Source organism: Trichomycterus rosablanca, chromosome 20 (genome assembly GCF_030014385.1).
Source record: "Trichomycterus rosablanca isolate fTriRos1 chromosome 20, fTriRos1.hap1, whole genome shotgun sequence".
NCBI lineage: Eukaryota > Metazoa > Chordata > Actinopteri > Siluriformes > Trichomycteridae > Trichomycterus > Trichomycterus rosablanca.
This window is the reverse complement of record NC_086007.1, coordinates 2,603,840-2,629,417: the sequence shown is the minus strand read 5'-3', so window position 1 is coordinate 2,629,417 and position 25,578 is coordinate 2,603,840. Positions and strand designations below refer to the sequence as shown.

Genomic DNA, 25,578 nt, shown 5'->3' with positions numbered 1-25,578 from the left:
CTTTCCGTACACACTTGGTTGGCATGAGCGCTCTGCCCCCTTCGAGAGCGATCACATGACTTAATGAAGCAAAACAAAAGAAAGAGAACATGTCATTTCCTTCCGGGCCGTGTAGCGGGCGGCGCACCAGCCGAGAGCGAAGGCGGTGCCAGCGGGATGATCATCGCGCCATATGGACCAGCACTGAGGGAATTTTACACGCATCTCTGTGTTCTCGGGGTCCTGGAGTCCGTACAGGGATCCGCAGAGATGTTTTAGCTCGTGTATCATCACAGCAACATTAAAGGTTTTGATTTAATAAAGATTTAATCATTTAAGCTCAACTAGATTAAAAATCGTGTCAGCTCAGGTGGCGCAGCGGTAAAAACACGCTTTGGAACCAGAGCTGGGATCTCGAATACATCGTTTCGAGTCTCGACTCTGCCTGCCGGCTGGGCTGGGCAGCCACATGAACAACGATTGGCCTGTTGTTCAGAAATGGGCGGGATTAAGCGGATAGGATCTCCCTTTTAACTAATGCAATTACTACCTCTGCTGGCTGATTGATGGCGCCTGCACAGAGACAGGAAGAGAGTGCTCTCAGGGTGTGTCTCTCCGCACACAGTGCTGAGCTGCACTGCACTCATCAAAGTGTAGGTGATAAGATGCATGCGGCATGCTGCACACGTGTCAGAGGGGGCGTGTGTTAGCTTCGTTCTCGGAGTCAGAGCAGGGATCGGCATCGGTGGAGAGGAAGCGTGACGCAATCTGGCAATTGGACGAACTAAAAGGGAGAAAAAGGGGAGAAAATGCATAGGTAAAATATATATAAAAAACGTATGTCTATTTTATTGGTCTTCAATTGGTTAATAATGTTAAACTGGTTGTGATGTTGGGGGGTCGGTGTTTAAACAAGCTTAATTCAGGCCTGTCAGGGGTTGGGTGAGCTCTTTGCGTAACCTTGTACTTGTAATATTAAACTAAAACATAATAAATACTCAAATAATGCTGCGAAAGACTTAGAAAGACAAGAAAATTAATAAAAATCCACATCTTGAAGTGGACGGTGATCGCATTATGGGAGCAGTAACACTGCACCAGACCGGACGCAATCAGCAGTCAACATGGGAAAGAAATGGACGGATTTGGAAGAAAAAATAGAGTGCTTGTGCACTGCTCCACCAGCTACTCAATCCACCACCCACACGCTCACCAGAAGAACCTTCTGAAGGTTCTGAAGTTTCTGGTACTACTACTTTTCTATCACAACTTCAGTGGGGAAACAAAAGAGTGCATGTCCGCTGCTCCGCCAGCTACTCAGCCAGCTACTCAATCCACCATCCACACGCTCACCAGAAGAAGAAGGTTCTCAAGTTCCTGCCAGTGCTTTTTTTCTGTCATGCCACCCACGGGGAAACAAATGTGTGCCCATGGCAGCTGCAGACACTGAAGAGCCACTATTGTTACTCGACTGAGTTTCCAGAAGGGATCAAGGGACTAAGAATGCTAGAAAGTGAGCTAGCGAGAGCAGTAGAGAATACTAGGACTGCGTTTCCAGGATGTTCACCAGGTTAGCGAGGTTATGACAGGTTGGGACGTTACACAGGACAGCAGCAATCCAACAAAATGTATCTAATACAAGCGGTCAGATTTCTCTATATATTATTTGGACGTGGCTAATTCCCTCTATCACTAACACACACAAAATAGTGACAGAGACTCTTGTTGTTTGGTCAAGGCACCGGCACGAGTGGTGGAGGAACACCTAGAGCGTAGTGTGGTTTTCTGTAGACCAAACAACCTTCTGTAAGAGTGCTAGGGGGCAAATTTTAACCCCCCCCCAGGTAAAGTTAAACCTGGAATTCTGCTTTTTTATGAGGTATTTTGTATTCATGAGCAGTATCAGGGTAATAAAAGTCCAACTGCCTTTGATAAATAATTCATAGGGATTTTTATGTGCAAAATAGGAGCGTCAACGTCAAGGTAAAAGACTTTAATCATCATCACATCACTACACTCTGAACTACCTGAACCTGACTCCCGTCCCTCTGTGCCCATATTCGTACCTGTGTGTGTTACAGATGTACCCAGGCTTGCAGATCTCTCATGTGGAAGAGGCGTCCACCCCGGTGACCATCACGACCTGGTGTAAGAAGGGCTGGGGTCACTGCCAGATTCGACCTTTCATCGTCGTCCCGTATCGCTGTCTGGGTGAGTCTAATATCCTGTCTTTAATTATTGCTTCTACCTGTACAGACCTGTTGTTTCTATAGATCGCCGGACCTGGCTGAGACCTGGCGTATCAGACTGCTGTGCCACTCGAGCGCCCTGATCATTAGCTTTACTTATAATGACATGCAGTATACAGTGTATCACAAAAGTGAGTACACCCCTCACATTTCTGCAAATATTTCATTATATCTTTTCATGGGACAACACTATAGAAATAAAACTTGGATATAACTTAGAGTAGTCAGTGTACAACTTGTATAGCAGTGTAGATTTACTGTCTTCTGAAAATAACTCAACACACAGCCATTAATGTCTAAATGGCTGGCAACATAAGTGAGTACACCCCACAGTGAACATGTCCAAATTGTGCCCAAAGTGTCAATATTTTGTGTGACCACCATTATTATCCAGCACTGCCTTAACCCTCCTGGGCATGGAATTCACCAGAGCTGCACAGGTTGCTACTGGAATCCTCTTCCACTCCTCCATGATGACATCACGGAGCTGGTGGATGTTAGACACCTTGAACTCCTCCACCTTCCACTTGAGGATGCGCCACAGGTGCTTAATTGGGTTTAGTCCATCACCTTTACCTTCAGCTTCCTCAGCAAGGCAGTTGTCATCTTGGAGGTTGTGTTTGGGGTCGTTATCCTGTTGGAAAACTGCCATGAGGCCCAGTTTTCGAAGGGAGGGATCATGCTCTGTTTCAGAATGTCACAGTACATGTTGGAATTCATGTTTCCCTCAATGAACTGCAGCTCCCCAGTGCCAGCAACACTCATGCAGCCCAAGACCATGATGCTACCACCACCATGCTTGACTGTAGGCAAGATACAGTTGTCTTGGTACTTCTCACCAGGGCGCTGCCACATATGCTGGACACCATCTGAGCCAAACAAGTTTATCTTGGTCTCGTCAGACCACAGGGCATTCCAGTAATCCATGTTCTTGGACTGCTTGTCTTCAGCAAACTGTTTGCGGGCTTTCTTGTGCGTCAGCTTCCTTCTGGGATGACGACCATGCAGACCGAGTTGATGCAGTGTGCGGCGTATGGTCTGAGCACTGACAGGCTGACCTCCCACGTCTTCAACCTCTGCAGCAATGCTGGCAGCACTCATGTGTCTATTTTTTAAAGCCAACCTCTGGATATGACGCCGAACACGTGGACTCGACTTCTTTGGTCGACCCTGGCGAAGCCTGTTCCGAGTGGAACCTGTCCTGGAAAACCGCTGTATGACCTTGGCCACCATGCTGTAGCTCAGTTTCAGGGTGTTAGCAATCTTCTTATAGCCCAGGCCATCTTTGTGGAGAGCAACAATTCTATTTCTCACATCCTCAGAGAGTTCTTTGCCATGAGGTGCCATGTTGAATATCCAGTGGCCAGTATGAGAGAATTGTACCCAAAACACCAAATTTAACAGCCCTGCTCCCCATTTACACCTGGGACCTTGACACATGACACCAGGGAGGGACAACGACACATTTGGGCACAATTTGGACATGTTCACTGTGGGGTGTACTCACTTATGTTGCAGCTATTTAGACATTAATGGCTGTGTGTTGAGTTATTTTCAGAAGACAGTAAATCTGCACTGCTATACAAGCTGTACACTGACTACTCTAAGTTATATCCAAGTTTCATGTCTATAGTGTTGTCCCATGAAAAGATATAATCAAATATTTGCAGAAATGTGAGGGGTGTACTCACTTTTGTGATACACTGTATGTTGTTTATATTTACACATTTAAAGACACCATGTGTGCATGTGAAGTGGATATTTACACTAAACATATATTAGATAAAACACTGTATGTGACGCCGTGTTTCGCTGCCCCCTGCAGGTGGTGAGTACGTTAGCGAGGCTCTGCTGGTTCCTGACCGTTGTCGTTTCCTGCACCAGGAGAAGATGGATTCCTGCGAGAGCTACGTGTACTGGCACAACATCGCCAAAGAGGTACTGAGTGGTTTTTGTACCACAGTAATTTACCGTATTTATACTTCACCAGTTTTACATCTACACAGCTCCAGAATTATCAGTAGGTTTTGGTAAAGACGGGCAAATACTTTATATTTCAAAAAATAAACAAATTTGTCTTTAAACAGCTTGAAAATGTTGACATGTAGTCGCCAAATCATCACATATAATTCAGAGCAGCTACAAGCAGACATTATTATTATTATTATTGTTATAATTATTATTATTACTATTATTATTATTATTATTATTATTATCATTATTATTATTATTAATATTATTATTATTATTATTATTATTGTTATAATTATTATTATTACTATTATTATTATTATTATTATTATCATTATTATTATTATTAATATTATTATTATTATTATTATTATTGTTATAATAATAATAATTATTATTATTATTATTATTATTATTATCATTATTATTATTATTAATATTATTATTATTATTATTAATGTTGTTATTATTAATGTTATTATTATTAACATTGTTATTATTATTACTGTTATTATTACTATTATTAATATTATTAATATTACTAGTATTATTATTGATATGATTATTACTATTATTATTAATATTATTAATATTACTAGTATTATTATTGATATGATTATTACTATTATTATTACTAATATTACTATTATTAATATTATTATTACTATTATTATTATTATTAATATTGCTATTATTATTATTATTATTATTACCATTATTATTGTTAATATTATTATTATTATTATTATTACTATTACTATTGTTATTATTATTCATGTCATTATGCTGTCATGACTTGCGATGGTTGGCTGTGGAAGACTCAGCTTTTCCAGTACCCTCTTTGAGCTTCATTCATTCATTCATTGTCTGTTTTACCACTGCTTTATCCTGGTCAGGGTCGTGGTGGGTATAATTAATTTGGCGAAAAGTGGAAACACCCTGGACAGGTCACCAGTCCATCACAGAGCAAACACACACACATACACACACACATTTTGTATCTCCAGTTTATCTCACTTGCACGTCTTTGGACTGTGGGAGGAAACCAGAGCTCCCAGAGGAAACCCACGCAGCGAGACACAGGACTGATAAGAGATTTATAAAAATGCTTTCAAATCTTTTCTGAAAATCGCGTCAGGGTTGCATTAGCCTATTAGTTAACGTTTTAATTTACGTTTACATTTGCGGCATTTAGCCACGGCGCAGATCAGGGATTCAGTTTATTTCTGATTTATATAAAACAGCTTTTATGATAATCTGCATATTCTGAAAATAGAGCTCCAGTGGAGAATGCGGGTATTTGAGCTGATCCACACCAAAATCCAAGCAATTGAAATTTCTGCAGGATCTTAATGACATGCTAACTGTGGATGCTCGTATTTCTGTAACTGTACTCAGTAAAATGCACAAAACTGAACATATTAAGCATTCAGACATTCTAGATTCAGCATTCTGCACACAGACACAGTTGTTTGTATTTGTTGAAAGCGTTAGAACGTACGGTGAGGAGTAAATCTGCATTCGTCGGAGCAGAACTGCTTTTCCAAACTCTAATATAGTGCTAATGAGGCGCTGCAACATTATACAGGAGCGCTGCTATTATTTCCATATTATGTTAGCATGGGAAGTCGGGAGTGCGGAGAACGACTCATTAGGGACTACTTTACCGCTCCGCACTCGTTTGGATGTTGAGGGTGGTGATGGGTTTATAATTTATTTATTCCGACTCGTCCGTCCCGGACTGAGGAGCGTTTTTGTTATTTTGTTATTTAATAAACTTCCCGAGCACATATTCACTTCACATTTACACTCCTAACGTCTTTATACTTATGAATAAGTCCACTCATACAAACATGTATTCACTTCTATCCTGGTCAGGGTCGCTGTGGGTCTGAATCAGCACCCCATCACGGGGCAGACACACACACACACACACACACACTCGCACATTTAGAGCAAGACGTATTTTAAATTCATGTGTTTCAGCTACATTTATGCTTAAATGTGTAATAGATCAGTTATAATAAGGACATTAGATGCTTCCAACTGTGCAGCAACAGTTTAGGGAAGGTCCACTCCTGTTCCAGCATGAAGACAAGCTCAGTTTAAAGAAACTCCAGTGTCCTGCACAGTGTCCTGACTTCAGCCCAATTCAACAGCTCTGGAAAGAACTGGAACATACAAATGCTCTTTTGACTGAATGGGCACAAGTTCCCACAGATACTCTTCAAAAACTTGTGAGAAGCCTTCTCAGAAGAGCGTTTGTTGTTATGCTTTAAAGATTATACAAGCGCCCAGGTGGCGCAGCTCGATATTCAGCCAGCACACCAGCGCAGAGATTCAGAACTCCTCGGGTGTCGGAGGAGGCGTGAGCAGTAATATACCCTCCTCAAACACAATTAGGGATCCACCAGCAGCGGAAGACAGATTGACTACTTAAAAATCGGGAGAAAAACGAGTGAAAATGCAGAAATGAATAGAAAAATAAAGGTCATTTTATTTTAATACCAATACAAAAACTAATAATGAAGCTATATAGTAAGTAGGGATGTAACGATGCACCACAAGACGTGTAATGATTCAAATCTGTTTACATGTATAATGAATCGATATTCACTTTAAACAGCAGAGGGCGCCAGCGCTATTCACCTCGCCTGGTTGACGTCACTACAGGGTTGCCAGGTTTGGAATTTTCCAACCACATTTATTTCTTCATTTGTATTATTCATTTATTTATTTAATGTTGGATTTATTTCATTTCAGTTTTTTTTTTAGACAAAAAGGGAAACGTGCAGCATTGTTTTACATAGTTTGTACCTACCTCAGAAATAAAAGGACATTTATTATTTAGATAAATAAAAGATGAGCACAAATACAGTATTTTATTTTATTTCATATTTTTAAAGAGAAATAATAAAAGGAAACTTTGTCATAATTTGTCTTCAATTTAATTTTGTTTAAAAAATCAGGAAAAAAATCGTATCGTGAACCCAGTATCGTGAATCGCATCGCATCGTGGGTAGAGTGTATCGTTACATCCCTAAAAGTAAGTGGTTCCTTCACCCAAAACACAACCACCAACCATGTTAGAATCAGAATTATGTTTATAAAAACTGGTATTTATTATTTTTAACCATAGTTTTCATAGATACCAGAACATTTCCGGCTGCAGAACGGCTGCATTAAAATCTCACCACTATTTAATCCTGTATAAAAAGATCGGACTTCAGCCGTGAGACATTAATGTGGAAAGTCTCGTATAAAAGCACCAGAACGTTTTAATGTCATAACATTCCCTCCGACACCCTGTAGAATAAACTTCAGTCCTGTTCCTGTCACTGTGTTCTCCATCCTGCTCCTTCTTCTTCCTCTGTCCTCGTTTTAACTCTTTACTGCTATTTACGCTCTTCAGATTTCCAAATTCCTGTTCGTTTTATTTTTTTATTAATTTCATTTATTTATGTATCAATTCATGTTTGCATTAGCATCGGGCTGATGAACTCACCCAAGCGTAGTCACAACAGAAAACGATGCTAGCATTTTTCCTTTCATGAAAAAGAGGAAAACAGTGGAAAATAATGTAATAAATTAATTATATAAAGAAAATTAAATGCTTCCAACTTTGCAGCAACAGTTTAGGGAAGGCTCTTTCCCATTCCAGCAAATCAAGCTCTATAAAGACATGAAGAAAAGCTCGATTTAAAGAAACTCCAGCGTCCTGCACAGAGTCCTGACCTCAGCCCCACCGAACAGCTCTGGAATGAACCGGAACATCAACTGAGGCTTTCTTCACCAACATCAGTGCCCAGCCACACAAATAAGCACAAATTCCCACAGAAATGCAGCTGTTGTTATAGCTGAAAAGATCACACAGAGGTCACTTAATTTTCATAGCATTTGGGGCGGCACGGTGGCTCGGTGGGTAGCACTGTTGCCTCACAGCAAGAAGGTCCTGGGTTCGATTCACAGGTAGAGCAGTCTGGGTCCTTTCTGTGTGGAGTTTGCATGTTCTCCCCGTGTCTATGTGGGTTTACTCCAGGAGCTCCGGTTTCCTCCCACAGTACAAAGATGTGCAGGTGAGGTGAATTGGAGATACAAAATTGTCCATCAAACTTGAATGGGACTTAAATGGGAAGTCCAACAAGCTCATGGTCAGGTGTCCAAATACTTTTGGCCGTATTGTATATATTGGTCTGGAAATCCACAAGAGTTATTGCTAAAGGAACACGACAGATTATTAAATGGACGCTTTGTCGCATCATCATCATCTCTCTCTCTCTCTTTTCAGGCGTGCACAGTAGACGGTTTGGAGCTTCACAGTTACGGGATGCTGCTCCCATGTGGTGACCGTTTCCGGGGGGTCGAGTACGTCTGCTGTCCAGGAAGGGTCGGGGCGAGCGGACGTGGTGAAGCTGAGGGTGGGGACAGTACCCAGGGTGCAACTCCGCCACTAGTGTCACTAGCTGGTGACAAAGAGGCCACCAGGTAGGAACCACTATCCATTAACTCCATCCTGGTTCCTTCAAACAGGGTGGCAGCCGTTCAAGAGCTGCTCTACACTCGGAGTTGTGTCCCTCTTCACGACCTAGTTTGACCGGCAGGTGGGGCATGGAGGCGCAGTATTGTGTGTGTGATCTCATGGATCGTATGAACCTGATGAGTGTTGATACGCTCCAGGTGAAAGTTTCTGTATATATTTCACGGCTTCTCACTGTCATTCTCTGAATGTTTGGCCCTGTCTGGTTTTCCACTAGCCCTGTCCTTAACCCTATTGACCACACATGACTGCCCAGCGCCCAGCTCTTTTGACTCTGTGGTCATGAACTCCCACAGACACACTCCAAAAAAGCTCCCTAAAACTGGAGGCTTTTACAAGAATGCTTTTAGTATAGTAATGTGATGTCCAGCAAGCTCATGGCCAGGTGTCCACATACCTTTGGCCACATTGTGTAACTGTGAGGTAACGTTAATTTCTGGCTTTGTCTTTTTCCTGTTCATGACTTCCTTAATTTCACTCTTAGTGTGAAGGTAACACCACCCACGTCCAGCCCTCCTCCCGAAACCGACGTAGAGGAGGACGACTTGGACGAGGAGGAAGAGGAGGCCGTGGAGGAGGAGGACGTCGAAGACGACGAAGACGACGAGGACGACGAAGATGCGGCGGCCACGACGGTGAAGGATCCGGAGGAGTACGAGTACCCCATCGACTCCGGACGCGATCAGACCGCTGACTACATGGAGAACTTTTACTATGAGAAGAACTCGCAGGGAGGGAAGAGTCCAACACAGCAGCCTCAAGCTCGTGGAGACGGTGGGTGGGATCGATTACAGCGAATTATGACATCACTAATATTACTGTACGATTTATATCTGTAACGAAGCAGCTGCTGGATGGGTCATGCACTTCTGCGTTGCTATTTATGGCCTGCAAAGGGGGCACGGGGGTGCACGACTGATGATTCTAAGTTGAGAGAGGCTGACACATCAATCATCTGTGCCTCCGTGCAACCCTCAGCTGGCCAAAAATGGCAAAAAAATGCATTAACTCGCTCCAGGTGGAAGGTTTTTCTATATATCACGGGTCATCCCTTTATCTCTGAAGCTTCTTGGTGCAATCTGGTGTTCCACTGGTCTGTGTTACCAGCATTTTTTAGCTTTCTGGGAGCTCGCCTCTGTGTTGAGAAGTTTTGGGCCCCACCGTGTAGCCATCCTAGGAGATCAGATTGCAAACTCCACACAGAGGTGGCGTGACGTCCCTTTTTTGGAGCAGATTGTGTATAGGGTGCGCCAGTCGGTGGGGTGCATGGCTGAACCGACAGGTTCTGAACGTTCCCTTTCATTTCTAATAATAAATAAATGGATTTTTACAGGTGCATAAAAATAAACTTGTGCAAAGACGCCCCCTTGTGGATGCTTTACGTTAGATCTTGTAAACCTCAGTGGGACCAGATTGCCACTATTTTTATTAATCAACTATCTTTTTGTGTTTTGTGTTGATGAATTTGATGCTGTGATAAGTTTGATGTGTTGCCTGGGTTGCCGTTGTCATACTGTGACCACCAGTTCTGCGCTATCCCTGTCCTGTCCTGTCAACTTTCTCCATTGTGGGCTGCTGATGTTATTTTGTCCACTTATTTATCCCTTTTTTAGGGGCTTTTTAGCCCCGGTGTTGTTCTACCTTGCCTAGCGCTTCAGTAGCAAGCACAGTAAGACAAAGATGTGAAAAAAAAAATTTTAAATATAAAGGAAATTATTTATAATTCAGGTTAGGGAAGGCCCCTTCCTGTTCAGGCATAAATGTGCCCCTGTGCACGAAACGAGTCCGGTCCATGGGTCATTTATTACCAGGCCGCACAGAAAGAATAAATAATTAGAGATGCTACAAGAGCAATTAAATTTCCAACACTTTTCGGGTGTCATTGCCATAGGTGGGAGCAGCGTCACATTGCACTGAAAAAAGCTCAAGATTCACACTGATTTTCCATTCTATAGTTATTCTATTTTAAATCCTCCCGCCCCCGCCGGTCCGTGAAATTATATCTTATATGAAACCGGTCCGTGGTGCAAAAAAGGTTGGGGAGCGCAGCTATGAAGTCCTACAAATGTCGGCTTCTAAATCTTAATCTGTACATTAGCCTAGGCATAATAGCTGATAACAAGCTTCTAATTCACCTTGATAAGAGACCACTGTTCCATGTAGCTCTATATTAGACCAGGTGCCTGGCTGCACCCTAATAAACAGAAGATTTACAAAGGAAGTTTGTTGCAGAAATCATTGAGTCCTTGATATAAATAATAAATTTTTGGATGTATGGATCCGTTAATCTCGGTTCTCCTGCAATGACAGTGCCCACTGCGCGCCCTACCGACGGAGTGGACGTCTATTTCGAGATGCCCAGTGAAGACAGCGAGCACGCCAACTTCCTCCGCGCTAAGATGGATCTGGAGGAGCGGCGGATGAAGCGCATCAATGAGGTAAAGAGCGTGACCGTTAAAATCGAACATTCACCGAAAGTTCGGATCTGTGTAGCGCTAAAATAAAGTGTTTTGGTGTCCGTCAGATCATGAAGGAGTGGGCCGAGGCCGATAACCAGTCCAAGAACCTGCCAAAGTCCGACCGCCAAGCACTGAATGAGGTAAAGGATTTCAATTCTGAAAATATGAAGCATTAAAAACTTATTTTTTAAGTTTTTTAAGTATTTATTTATTTTTAGGATTTTAAGGTCATGTCTAACCCTACGTTCAGACCTATTAGCAGTAGGTGTGGCTGAAACACCTAAACTTAATGATTAAAAGGGAGGAGTCCAACACAGCAGCCTTAAGCTCGTGGAGACGGTGGGTGGAATCGATTACGCAGAATTATCGCTAATATTGCTGTACGATTTATATCTGTACGAGGCAGCTGGATGAGTTGTGTACTTCTGCGTTGCTATTTATGGCCTGCAAAGGGGGCATGGGGGTGCACGTCTGATGATTGTCAGTCATCAATCATCTGTGCCTCCGTGCCCGCTCTGCTGGCCAAAAATGGCAAATAAATGGCATTAACTTGCTCCAGGTGGAAGGTTTTTGTATATATCACGGTTTATCCCTTTATCTCTGAAGCGCCTCGGTGCAATCTGGTGTTTCACTAGTGTGTGTTACTAGCATTTTTTAGCTTTCTGGAAACTCGCCTCTGTGTTGAGAGGTTTTGGGCCCCACCGTGTAGCCGTCCTGGGAGATCAGATTGCCCCAGAGGTGGCGTGACGTCCCTTTTTCAGAGCAGTAGGTGTGGCTGAAAGACCTAAACTTAATGATTCAAAGGGGTGTCCACATACTTATAGCAATATAGCGTATTTAACGAAACCCTGTAGTCATAATACACCTCAGGTGACCCGATTTTTATTGAGCTAAATGGGTTCGAATCCCCCGTTTTCTGTATCTGTGCAGCATTTCCAGGCCGTGTTACAGACCCTGGAGGAGCAGGTAGCGGGTGAAAGGCAGCGCTTGGTGGAGACTCATCTTGCCCGTGTTGTAGCGACTCTGAACAATAACCGCCGTCTAGCGCTGGAGAGTTACCTGAGCGCCGTGCAGAGCGACCCACCTCAGGTAAAGCACCTCACAAACCTACTGTAATGGAACTGTCATTCAAAATGAGCTGTTTTTGTTACAGTTACATGTGGACAATTATTGGCTCTGTGCGCTATACGGATCTCTGTATGAATGATGAAAGGGTGAGAAACACGTGTCTGAGGGGGCGTGTGATAGTCAGCAGTAGTAACAGGAAGTAAAATGTCATCAGGTAATTCAATAATACGACCAAATAAAAAGAAGAAGGGTTTGATTCTGGTTTTACTGGTAGAGGAATACACCAAGCGTCTGGTCAATTCCATCCTTTAAATTTTGGGACAGTGGTTTATAAGAACAATGTCAAGCAGGAGACACTGTGGACAACAAGGCTTCAGACCAGCAGAGGGCGAAAACGACTCTCAACTGAGATGATCACCAGTTTGACCGCCACTCAACGACCGTAGGATGACATCAAGGGCCTATAGAAGGATGGTAAACAGTGAGGAGCGTTTTAAACAGGTTCCTATGAACAGAAGAACCAGAAGAGCCAGACTACGGTTTGCAAAACACCAAAAGGATTGGACTGTAGAGAACTGGAGTAAAGTTGTGTTCTCTGATGAGTCCAGTCTTAAGGTTGATAGCATTGCTTACATTCGAACCCAGATCTCAGCAATTGTGAGCTAGCGTAATAGACCGCTAAGTAATAATAGTAATAATAATGGTGGTCTGTTAGGCTAGCCCACCACCGTCGGGTTCAAATATCAGCATGTGCTATCTGATAACTGGGGGATTTCCGAAGCCCTACGATGGATCGGAACCCTGTCCGGGGTGTCTGACCCCATCCTGACCCTGACCAGGATACAGCAATGGTAAAAATGATATTATTATATTTATCGTTGTCTCTCCTCTCTCTTGTACCCCTGTACCAGCCGGATAAGGTGCTGCAGGCCCTGAAGCGTTACCTGGCGGCGGAGCAGAAGGACCGACGCCACACACTGCGCCACTACCAGCACATCGAGTCTGTCGATCCACAGAAAGCCGAGCAGATGAAGTTCCAGGTGAGGTATCGTTACATATATACGGCTTATCAAGGCGCTGAGAGCTGGGTTTGAGCCCAGAGGTGCCAACGGCATGGTCAGGTGCTTTACAGACACGATTGGCTGTGAAGGAATACTTAAACATAGCGTGTTTCCACATGAGTTCCTCCTCTCTGTGTAGGAATCTGCTTAGTGGTGAACAGACGAGCCTAATGGCATTGCAGGTGTCTGAGGGTGCGCGTGCTAGTCTGATTTCCTTCCTGGCCAGCATATTATGGGTATTTTATTATTAGGGGACGCCACAGATTCAGCACCTTACCGAGACAACCCGGTTTATGTTTTCCGGGCTTGGGACCGGCCCTGAGAGCGCACTGACAAGTACACCTCCCGGTGGCTGGGTCGTGCAGCCATTCCCCCTTAGACATAGCCGATCATGAATGTGTAGACGCCCGACCAGCCGATAGCACAGCTGAGATTTGAACCCCAGATCAAGTTTAAAAAGATAAGTGGAAAAGAAGAAGCAAAAAGGTTCTGGGTTTGATTCCCCGGTGAAATTTGCATGTTCTCCCCGTGTTTGTGTTGGTTTCTGCGTCAACTGGACACAGAAGCTAAACGCTGTTCCTTCATTTTCAGTCTTTACCTCTGTCTGGACTAACGGACTAGTTTCTAGTTTCTATACTGGTCCTACACCAGTCAGAGATCTATAGACCAGTAACGGTGCCATAAAGCCTATTCTGTAACAAACTGGTACCCAGTATAAGGATTTAGGAACGGAGGGTGATGTGTTCTCGTCTCGTCTCCTTTTACTGCTGGTGAGAAACTCTAGCAGATGCAGTTTGAATGAGCCGACGCTGTTTACTGGTATTTTTAGGAGTCCAGTTAGGAGACCAGTACGGTAATCAAATCCTGCTGGAAATAAAGGCGTGGCCGAGTTTCTCCAGGTCTGGTTTAGTTGTTGATGTTCTTAAGGTGATAAAATGCTGATTTAGTAACATGACGACTAAAACTGAGATCTGAGTCCATTAGTGGGGCAAGACTGGTGGTAATTGGGTATGTCTAAATAAAATAAGTAGCTGTGATTGCTTTCTGTGTGATTTCAGGTGTACACTCACCTCCACGTGATCGAGGAGAGGATGAACCAGAGTCTGGCTCTGATGTATAAAGTTCCCACGCTGGCCGAGGAGCTTCACGACGAAATCCGTACGACCTCCTCCTCCTCCTCCTCCTCGTTACACTTTAACATCAGTTTGTCTTTGACATGTTCTCCTGGTTGTTTCATCTGTACAGAGGAGCTGGTGAGGACGGAGAGGGGGGACATCAGCGAGCTCATGACCACCTCGTTCTCGGAGACCCGCACCACCGAGGAGCTGCTGCCGGCCGAGAGCGAGGAGGAGAAGGAGGACGAAGAGGAGGAGGAGAGAGCTTTCCAGAATCGTCCCTACCCACCCAGAATAGGTGCTCGACTACGTTTACATTTTCAGCATTTTATCCAAGGCGACTTACAGTACCGTGACAGTATACAGTCTGAGCAATTGAGGGTTAAGGGCCTTGCTCAAGGGCCCAACAGTGACAACGTGGCAGTGGTGGGGCTTGAACCAGCAGTGTTTTGATTACTAGTCCGGTACCTTAACCTCTAGGCTACAACTGACCCACTAAAATCAAATTGAGTCATTTCAAAGCATCTATGTCAGCTCAGGCTGTGTTTTCAAAAGTATTCGGACACATGACCGTGAGCTTGCTGGACGTCCCAATTCGAAAGCAAATGGTACTACAAGGGATCTTCAAAAAGTTTCCTCACTTTTATATTTTGATTGGAAGTGGTGAGGGTGGAAGGAGGAGTAATCGCTCCTGTCTGAGAGACTGAGAGATGCTTATAGTCTGGATTTATCCTTATTGGACGCTCAAGGAAGCTTTAGGGGGAAGAAGATTTTCATGTGATGATGTGAAAGCAGCGCTGCATCAGTGGCTCAACCAAAAACAAAACATTATTTGCTGATGGCATTAAAAAGAACCCGTACAGTATTTACCCAGAACAATGGTCTTTCTGAAGTAAGTCTGTGGGAATTTGTGCCCAGTTAATCAAAAGATGACAGCATTTGTGTGTCTGGGTGCCGATGTCGGTCAATAAAGTCTCAATTGACGTTCCAGTTCATTCCAAATCTGTTGAGTACGCACAGAGACACAATCATGCTGGAACAGGGCAGGGCCTTCCCTAAACTGTTGCTCCAAAGTCGGTAGCACATAATCCCCTTCATATAACTGATTTATTACACCTGTTAGTGATCATTTGAGTCATTAGAAAAGGTGTCCTGATACTTTTGTCCATATGTCGGCATAGTGAACTCATTTCCTCTTCCTCTCTTTCTCCGCGCAGATCCGCCGGCGAGCAGCAAGAAAGGTAAGTGCGCTACATCGGCGTGATGCTAGTCCTCCGTATTTAGCCCTGTCTCTCCTGCGGCTAATCGGATTTTGTCTCCACAGCGGCGGCGGTAGACGAGTACGATTACAGCACGTCTGAGCGAGCGCCCACCTACGAGTACGAGGAGAAGGTGAGGACGCGCCGGCGGAGTAAGACGATGCCGCTGGAAAAGCCTTGGCGAGGGTTATTTAGCCTGGCGATCGATCCGGGATGATGCGGTGCGAGAGATCCGCTCACTTAAAGCTCTGAGATGAAACTCGAAGAATTATCCCTGCTCCTCAAAACAATGGTCAGGAACGCAGTGGGTGGGTCCACCGGGAAACATGGCACAGGAATGGTACAAGGCACTGGAAAGGTTGCCAGTCCATCACTCGCTTGTAGAGGTAGTTCTGGAATCGAATAGAGAACCGATGTTCCTTCAGGAAACTGATGCAGACTCGAGGAGAACATGCCAATCTCCTCAGAGACAGTGACTGGACGAGAGGATTGACTCCATGTCCAGCTTTCACTTTACCAGTTGTACCAGTGTACGGCTGATTCATGGATTTGTTTATTTTTACTGCTTCATACTGGTTAGGATTGTAGGCAACCTTCCAAAGAAGCATACCGCTAGGTAGATTGGCTACTGGATGACTGTAAGTGGGTAAATAAATGAGCGAGTAATGACCTGAACTGAACTGGCACCCTGTCCAGACTGGGTTTTCGGCCTGCGCCCCAGTGTAGCTTAATCTCCCTGAAAACAATCAAACAAATAATAATTGAAGTGAATTAATTCCAAGAGAACAAAAATCCTTCGTTAAGAAATAATTATTTTAAACAGAACCACATGTGCCACGATTATTGGCACTTGTAGAAATGAATGGCACCCTTTTTTCTGGCTGCGCCTGAACCACAGCAGATCTGGTCCGAATACAAGACTCGGCACTGTTTTTTCCGGCACTAATGTCCTTCTTGGCGCGACCCTCCTATTTCCTATTTCTGTCTGGGCTTTGGACCAGCAGTGAGAGTTCACTGACCCTCCAAAGGTCCTGGGAACCTCATTAGGGTACCTGGCATCACGGACTCCATGAAATACTGCCAGTCTGAAACTAAATATGGGTCGTCACTGGATCTTCCAGGAGGACAATCATCCAAAACATAATAACTGATCTAAACCCCATTAAAAAAAACCTGTAGGCGGAGCTAAAGAGGGGAAGAACCTGGACCCTGGGCGATCTGGAGTGATGCTGTACAGAGGAACGGTCTAAAATTTCCTTCTCTGTCTTCTGCAGCCTTATAAGATGTTATAGGAGAAGACTTAGTGCAGTCGTATTGGCAATGGTAGCTTGTTCAAGCTATTAAATGCACAAGAGTTGTGCCACATGTGGTTTTACTTCTCTCATGAGGTACATTTCTTGTTTATCACCCTTTTACTCTTTTTTACCGTGGTGCCGATAATTGTGGACAGGACGGTTTGCAAGATAGGGTCCGTGAACTAAGTTTAAAATCAAATTGATAGGGCACCCAGTTGGCACAGCGTGAAATTCCCCGAGTTTGAATCTCAGCTCTGCTACCGGTCGGCTGAGCGCCCCCTAGAGGGCACAATCGTCAGTATTTGCAGAAGACAAAATCAGCCACAAGTCTTCTAGGTAAGAAAAGACCGGACCAAAAACCGCTGTGCTAAGGTCCCTGGTTAGTAGCTCGAGGCTCCTGTACAGAAGTGGAGATCAGTGTGTGACTCTACATTCGCAAGACTCACAGTGGTACAGCGATTCCTTGAAACTCAACGTCAAGTTTAAAAGACGTTGAGTTTAGGGGACGTTGAGTTACAAGGTACCGCTGTATGGGCGAATAAGAAGGGGTCAGAGGGAGTGTGTGTCATGTGATCAGGGTCTCCAGGAGTGGAAGATTATGCTAAAATTAGGAGAAAAGGGAGAAACTGTAGAAATAAAACAGTAAAAAAAATCTAAATGATGCATTTTAATTTCTCACTTCTTATTTCCTAGTTTAACACGTCAGTGGAGCTGAAGCAGGTGGTCTACAAGTCTCCAGGAATTCAGCGCGATGAACTGGTACCATTTATAACAAATATATATACAGTATATTTCCTTATAATATAATATTTCTCCGTTGAGAGAAAGCTCATCATTAAAAGTTGCTCTTTGTTGCTCCTCAGCAGCGGGACGTTTTCGAGACGTTTAACCACGGCGCGATGGTGGGGCTGCTGGTGGTGGCCGTGGCCATCGCTATGGTGATGGTGATCAGTCTGCTGCTGGTGCGCCGTAAGCCGTACGGCACCATCAGCCACGGCATCGTGGAGGTGAGGGTCACTCCGGATTTATCCAAAAATAAATAAGAATAATTACGTTTAGCATTTATCTAAAGTGACTTTTCTAAAGAATTATGACTGGATACAGTTTGCACAATTGAGGGATAAGAGCCTTGCTCAGGGGCCCAATAGTGGTGGTACTGAGGCTTGAACCAGCAACCTTATGATTACTAGTCCAGTACCCTATAATTACCTTATGATTACCTTATGATAACTAGTTCATTACCTTATGATTACTAGTCCAGTACTTTATGATTACCTTATGATTACTAGTCCAGTACCTTTTGATTACTAGTCCAGTACCTTATGATTACCTTATAATAACTAGTCCAGTACCTTATGATTACCTTATGATTACCTTATGATTACCTTATGATTACTAGTCCAGTACCTTATGATTACCTTATGATTACTAGTCCAGTACCTTATGATTACCTTATGATAACTAGTCCAGTACCTTATGATTGCCTTATGATTACGTTATGATAACTAGTCCAGTACCTTATGATTACCTTATGATTACCTTATGATTACTTGTCCAGTACCTTATGATTACTTGTCCAGTACCTTATGATTATCTTATGATAACTAGTCTAGTACCTTATGATTACCTTATGATTACCTTATGATTACTAGTCCAGTACCTTTTGATTACTAGTCCAGTACCTTATGATTACCTTATAATAACTAGTCCAGTACCTTATGATTACCTTATGATTACTAGTCCAGTACCTTTTGATTACTAGTCCAGTACCTTATGATTACCTTATAATAACTAGTCCAGTACCTTATGATTACCTTATGATTACTAGTCCAGTACCTTATGATTACCTTATGATAACTAGTCCAGTACCTTATGATTACCTTATGATTACTAGTCCAGTACCTTATGATTACCTTATGATTACTAGTCCAGTACCTTATGATTACCTTATGATAACTAGTCCAGTACCTTATGATTACCTTATGATTACTAGTCCAGTACCTTTTGATTACTAGTCCAGTACCTTATGATTACCTTATAATAACTAGTCCAGTACCTTATGATTACCTTATGATTACCTTATGATAACTAGTCCAGTACCTTATGATTACCTTATGATTACCTTATGATTACTTGTCCAGTACCTTATGATTACTTGTCCAGTACCTTATGATTATCTTATGATAACTAGTCTAGTACCTTATGATTACCTTATGATTACCTTATGATTACTAGTCCAGTACCTTATGATTAACTTATAATAACTAGTCCAGTACTTTATGATTATTAGTCCAGTACCTTATAATAACTAGTCCAGTACCTCATGATTACCTTATGGTTACTAGTCCAGTACCTTATGCTTACTAGTTCAGTACCTTATGATTACCTTATGATAACTAGTTCAGTACCTTATGATTACCTTAGTTATGATTACCTCTAGTTCTTTTGTTATTTTCTGTAAATGGATAAGGATATATTCATCCTGGAAGGGACCACTACCATTACGGCACAATAACTGTAAATGTTCCCTTATTCTGATCATAAAACAAGCAAAATGCCTCGCCCATCAGCAATAGTATGCGCATACCCTTCTAAAAAACCGACCCCGGTTTGGGACCGGCTCTGAAGAGTGCCCCCCAGTGGCAAAGTTCAGGTAATACCATTCATGTTCTGTATTTGTGAGCCCAGCCCAGGATTCGAACCCTGTTCTCTCTCTCGTGTGATCCGTGCAGGTTGACCCCATGCTGACCCCCGAGGAGCGACAGCTCAACAAGATGCAGAACCACGGCTACGAGAACCCCACCTACAAATTCTTCGAGCAGATGAACTAAAGGACGGCGGCCGCACCCCGTCGGCTCACTTCCTGTTTAACAGCAGGGGGTTTCCATCGCAACACCCCCCTCACTTCCTCCCCGACACTGTATACATGTACGTCACCGTGAGAACCCCAATCAGAATCGAACGCGTCACGGGTTCACGCTCAAAATGTTCATAAATACCGAGCGGGGCGGGCGCGGGAGTCAAAATATACATACCAATCATATAAATACACACATTATGCCTCCAGTAAAAATGATAAAAAGTGATTTTTGTTAAGGAGGATGATGAAACCATGGCAAATCAGGCAGAGCGCCGAGGGAAAATAGTTCGTTGTTGCCATGGTTTCAGTATCAGCTTATGGAGGGGGAATCCGAAAATCATTCAGCGTTTTTATCACCGAATCCGTTTCAGTTGTCGATTCATGTTGCGCTGTGATGTAGGTGGCGTCATTTATATTTCAGCATGTAAATATCAGAGAAACAAACCCAAATCCATGCAACCCAAAACAGGAAACCCACCTGCTGACGTATAAACTATCCGTCCAAAAAAAAAAAGCATTTTTTTATATATGAAGCTCGAGTTACTTGATGTAGACGAAAGCCATCGTTCATGCCACATCTGTTAAACGTTTCACAGAGTCGAATCATATACGACGAACCTAATCGATCCGCTTTTTAAAAAAAAATAATTATTATTATTATTTATTGTACTGCTTCTTAGAGAAAAAAAGGCAGTGATCTGATGAGCACTACCGTAAAGTAAAGCATGCTAAATTTGGTGTATTACGCTATAAACGTACCTGTGTTGTTCCTGTTTTTAATGCTTTTTGATGAAATGTCACGGTCAGATGAAAAAAACGCCTGTATAAAAACCGAAAACACTCATAGATAGACGTCTCCGTTTGAGTTCATTTGTATCCCGCACTGTGTGGAATGTCGAATTTTTAAAAAGGTGACTTTGTGCTGCTCACGTGGAAGGAGAAAAAAAATATAAAAAATAAAAACACTTTCCTAACATGGCTGAATGAAAACGGACTGTTGTATAAACCAGCACAAGACGACGACACCGTATCTCGACTGAATGTATCGTTAGGTAGACATCGACTTTGCTCGCCTATTTGTGTTACCCACGTCGGCGCTTGTTGTGGAAAATTAGCCACACTCGGCTACGATCTCTGTTTTCATACGGTCGCTGAGTGTGGCTAATGGTCTGTTATAGTTTTAGGATCCATTTCATGAACGTTCGAACCTGTTTGGCGTCGTTCGTTCGACATTAAACGAGCTTCGCGTAGCATCGTACTGATGCTGATATTCCCGTGATAGCAGCGTAACTGAAAAGCTGAAATTGCCACTGTTGGGCCCCTGAGCAAGGCCCTTAACCCTCAATTGCTCAAGGATCGTGTTCAGTCATCATTTTCAGTCACTTCGGATAAAAGCGTCTGCTAAATTCCGAAAATGTAAATGTAAAAGCTAACCTCAAAATAGTTTTTAATTACGTTTCTTAGCTAGAACTTAAGACAAATAAACAAGCCAATGAAATGATGAAGTAATAGCTACTTCGCAATGTTAACGCAACGTAATGCTTACAAATTTGGAACAATTTGCACCAGTTTATTTGTATAAAAAGTATGAAAAGCAGTTAAGAGAGGAATTAGCACACAAAGCATCGATAAACTGCTTTTAAAACTAGCATCGCAATGACTAGCTTGCAACATGGCTCTGTTCCTAACTGAAAAGTGCATTACAATGACTTTTATTTTCATTTTACACAAACGTGTAACATCTTTTTAAAGAAATAAAAACAAATTCGGGGCTTTAAAGACAGTAAATCGTGCAGAATTAGCTGTTCTAGGATTGAACCGCCATCTAGTGTCTAAATAATCGACTGATACTGAAACATCAAAATGAAAAACCTTAAATTCAATATAGAATAAAGAAAGAACAATCACTAGAGTCCAAGGGATTAGTGGTATTTCACCCTACATAGAAGCATTTAATACATTTTTGACACTGTCTCACATCAGATCTCTACACAAGAGTTTATTCTTCTTACTGTGATTCCAAACCCATCTCACATTGCCCTCGGTACTTAAAATGATCTGTACAATATTTACACACACTAGTGATATTTGTTCGATATTAAAGGTTTGAATTGGAATTTGTACATCTGAACGTAAGTTATAAACATGTTCAATCACGTTAAATCACAAGGTTTGAGGTTCGAGGAGGAGCGAATGTTTGTAATTCATGCATATCCTCAAGGTTTGTTGGAATTTACCCTGTTGAGAAACCCAAATAAAAGCTTATAAAAGCTAAATTCATTTGGATATTCATATGTACACATCGAAATCAACGTGGTGTCACATTTGCAAATGAACACAGTTAATTAAAATTGAATTAAACCACGTCCTCATGGTTAAATCCAAGCTACAGAATGTTTGACTTAATATGCTTATATATTCTCAGTTGAATAATATATTATGAATATATAAATGTTGGTTGATTATTTTTCATCGTCATTAATTGAAATGACACTGAGGATCATTATCTTTGGCCTTTCTACCAAAATATTGTGTCATATCTGGTAAATTGAATTATACGACCTTGTTTTTATTCTATGGATAAAGTGAACATTACTTCCTTTATGACTAAAGTTGAACTGTATTCAGTTTAGATTCCTGCTTCTGTTCTGTTCTGCTTTCCCTAAAACATCCTGGACATATAAATGAAAATCTAGATTGATCAGGAGGTCAAGTTGTGGGCATATGTCAATTTCTTGCACCATCTTTTAACCTGCTTTTACTGCATTATGAGATGTACAAGCGATCGTCTCTGTATAGACTGTACAGTTCAATCTCATTAGTATCACAATCTGATATCTGGGGGATAAAATAGGCCCATAGATGAGAATCAAAAAGTACTTTTATTTTATCACGACCCCATTTAGGATTGATGCACTTTTACACACATTAAAACACAGAAACACACGTGTGTAAGTCAGATATCACCGTGACACTGTCTGTATCTGGAAATAATCCTAGAAAATAGTATCCACGTCTGATCGTCTGTATAGAGATAAGGAATGATCACAGCTTTGGTAGAACTGTTTCATGAATGTGTTTCAGATTTAGCGTCCTGTTCTTAAAGCCTCACCCTCGTTTTACCAGCATTTGGCTAGAATGTTCTAGTGTGTTCTCTTAGTGATCAGACTGAGATTTGTATAGTTCCTGTCCGGACACTTTCTGCTTCTCCTCACCCTGATCAAATGTAAACAATGTAATAGAGATTTATTTGCTTTGACAGCGTCGTTGCCTTCTGTTCATGTAATGATACTGTATGTATTTCTTATTTATAAAGTCACTTTTCATTGGATTTAGGGTCAGGCTTGTTTGCTCGTTAAAAACAAATTGGTGCTGTTTGCGAATCTTGCCGTAAAATTTGATCGCCGTGTTATAACTGGGCTATAAAACTAAGCACAAGTGCATTTAAATTTCATTCCCATGCACATGTTATTGGTTCACCAATTTTCCAAGCTGGTAAAAAGATTACGTGCCATCTTCCCTGGGTTTGCTGAGGTTCCTGAGATTTAGTATCTTAATATTTGAAAGGGAGAGCGCGTCATGAGATAATATTCCTCAATCACTATTATTATAAACAGAACTGCAGCTTTTCTTACTCTGTCCACACACTACTGGTCCAGTTTTGTCATTCTACATAATAATTCAAATTCTATAACAATATAATAATATGAGAACGATGATGTTGTACCGGAGGAGAGAAAACAACATAGAAGTCATAGAGGTTCATATGGAGACCCATATCGTGCACAGAGAATTACGTTTAGATCTCTGTTATCCCCGTCTCTGTGCAGGTGCCCGATCAGCCAGCAGAGGTCGTAACTGAAACATTTATAAGGAATGTCTACAGTCCGATTAGGAACCCGGCCTGGCATTAGCAGAGCTGAGATTCAAACAACTCGACTGTTTTTGAAGGAAGAGATAAAAGAGCAGTCAGGAAGAGACTGTATGAGAGAGTTCCAGAGTTTCAGAGTTCCATATAGGTTCATATGGAGACCCGTATTGCGCACAGAGAGTCACGCACCGATCTCCATTATCCCCCGTCTCTGTGCAGGTGCCATTGATCAGCCAGCAGAGGTCATAATAAAGAGTTATGAGGAATCTCTATAGCTTTCCTCCGTCGGACCGACCAATTAGGCGCCTGGAATGGCATTAGCAGAGCTGAGATTGACTGTTTTTAAAGAAAGAGGTGGAAGAGCAGTCAGGAACAGACTGTAGGTGAGGGTTCCAAAGTTTGTGGGCAGTGCCAGTTAAAGATGCAAGTCTAGTACATGGGACTGCCAGAAGTCCAGAGCCAGAGGTTCTAAGAGAACAGTTGGGGCAGAAAGGATGAAGGTATATCGGTATATACAGAGGTAGACTGAGGCGAGCCTTCCAAATCAAGCAGAATTATTTAAATTTGATACTGGAGGATACTGGTAACCAGTAAATCTGATGCAGGAGTGATGTGGGCAGAACGCTGACTTGCATTATTAGACCACCAGTGTGAGGATAATTTGAGAAAAGCAGCATTACTAATAGTAATAATAATAATAATAACAGGGATTTTAGGGATTAAGACATGATGGATGCTTTGTGCCAGGTTTAAATCCCAACAGAATCTACTGGTTTGATTTGAAACAGTTGGTGAACCAGTGCTTTAAAGTGCTTCAGTTGTGATTCGATGCTGAAAATAAGCTGTTTTTCAATCTTTTCGCCAAAGAAACGTTCCCGTACGTGACTGAGAGGTTTGTTCGTTTGCTGTATTTCTAATGGAATTCATTGGGACACGTTGTACAAGCAAGTTATCTGAACTGGTTTGGCTGATTGTACTTAACGATAAAATGTTAATAAAATTCTAAATGACCCACAAAACCTGATCTGAGTTGTTTTTTATTTCTCTGATTTACACCATGTGTGTTATGTAATACAGAATAAACACAATTATGAACAGTTCAACAACATATTGACTATTGGCCAGTTTTACTCACAATTACCCGATTATATATTTCACTTCTACCGCTGCGGACGTCTATTCCCCTCCGACACGTGTGCATTACAGACCACTTCTTTTTACCTGCATGCGGCGGATTCAAATGGAGACCCGTATAGCGCACAGAGAGTCACATGTCGATGTCCATTATCCCCCGTCTTTGTGCAGGCGTCATCGATCAGCCAGCAGAGGTCGTAATTGCAGCAGTTATAAAGAATCTCTATGTTTCTTCCGCCTTCAGATCAGCCAATTATTGTTTTTTTTACGTATTTACTATTATGGATCCTACCAGACTTCATTAAAAAGTTGTCTCACCAGACAATACTGCTTATTCCATTGTTCAGGAGTCCAGGTTTTGCACCAGGGATTCAGGTTTTGCAGCAGAGGTTCAGGTGTTGCACCATATACAAAGTTATGGGTCTCCTTGCATTGCCCTTTAATGCACAATCTGGCCTAAAGTATGTGAACACCTGACCACAAGCATTTAAACATTCCATTCCAAAATCATGGTCATAAATATTGAGTCCTCCCTCACCACAGGATCAGGAAGTGTGTCTGTGATGACAGCAGCTAATGAAGAGGAAATAAGACCAAGCTGGACAGTCATTTAACGCATTAATACACTCCTAATTTTTCAGTTCATGTGTTTTGGCTACAACAGTTGCTAACAGGTGTAATAAACATGTGTAAACTTCCCAGGCTTTACAAACTGTAAAG

The 25,578-nt window shown here is 42.3% G+C and overlaps 1 protein-coding gene across 1 annotated transcript in view; it reads left to right on the top strand.

The window, feature by feature from the left end:
- The window catches only part of aplp1 (amyloid beta (A4) precursor-like protein 1), an 83,991-nt gene extending 61,707 nt beyond the window's left edge, over window positions 1-22,284 (top strand). Inside the window, exons 3-17 of the mRNA XM_063016216.1 lie at window positions 2,061-2,190; window positions 4,054-4,166; window positions 8,488-8,684; window positions 9,221-9,510; window positions 11,047-11,174; window positions 11,261-11,335; window positions 12,126-12,284; window positions 13,175-13,303; window positions 14,383-14,482; window positions 14,570-14,737; window positions 15,657-15,680; window positions 15,764-15,831; window positions 17,687-17,752; window positions 17,857-18,000; window positions 19,726-22,284. Coding sequence (XP_062872286.1) covers window positions 2,061-2,190; window positions 4,054-4,166; window positions 8,488-8,684; window positions 9,221-9,510; window positions 11,047-11,174; window positions 11,261-11,335; window positions 12,126-12,284; window positions 13,175-13,303; window positions 14,383-14,482; window positions 14,570-14,737; window positions 15,657-15,680; window positions 15,764-15,831; window positions 17,687-17,752; window positions 17,857-18,000; window positions 19,726-19,824 — 1,890 coding nt within the window. The 3' untranslated portion in view covers window positions 19,825-22,284. The remainder of the gene's footprint in view (window positions 1-2,060; window positions 2,191-4,053; window positions 4,167-8,487; window positions 8,685-9,220; window positions 9,511-11,046; window positions 11,175-11,260; window positions 11,336-12,125; window positions 12,285-13,174; window positions 13,304-14,382; window positions 14,483-14,569; window positions 14,738-15,656; window positions 15,681-15,763; window positions 15,832-17,686; window positions 17,753-17,856; window positions 18,001-19,725) is intronic.
- Window positions 22,285-25,578: the final 3,294 nt, after the last annotated feature.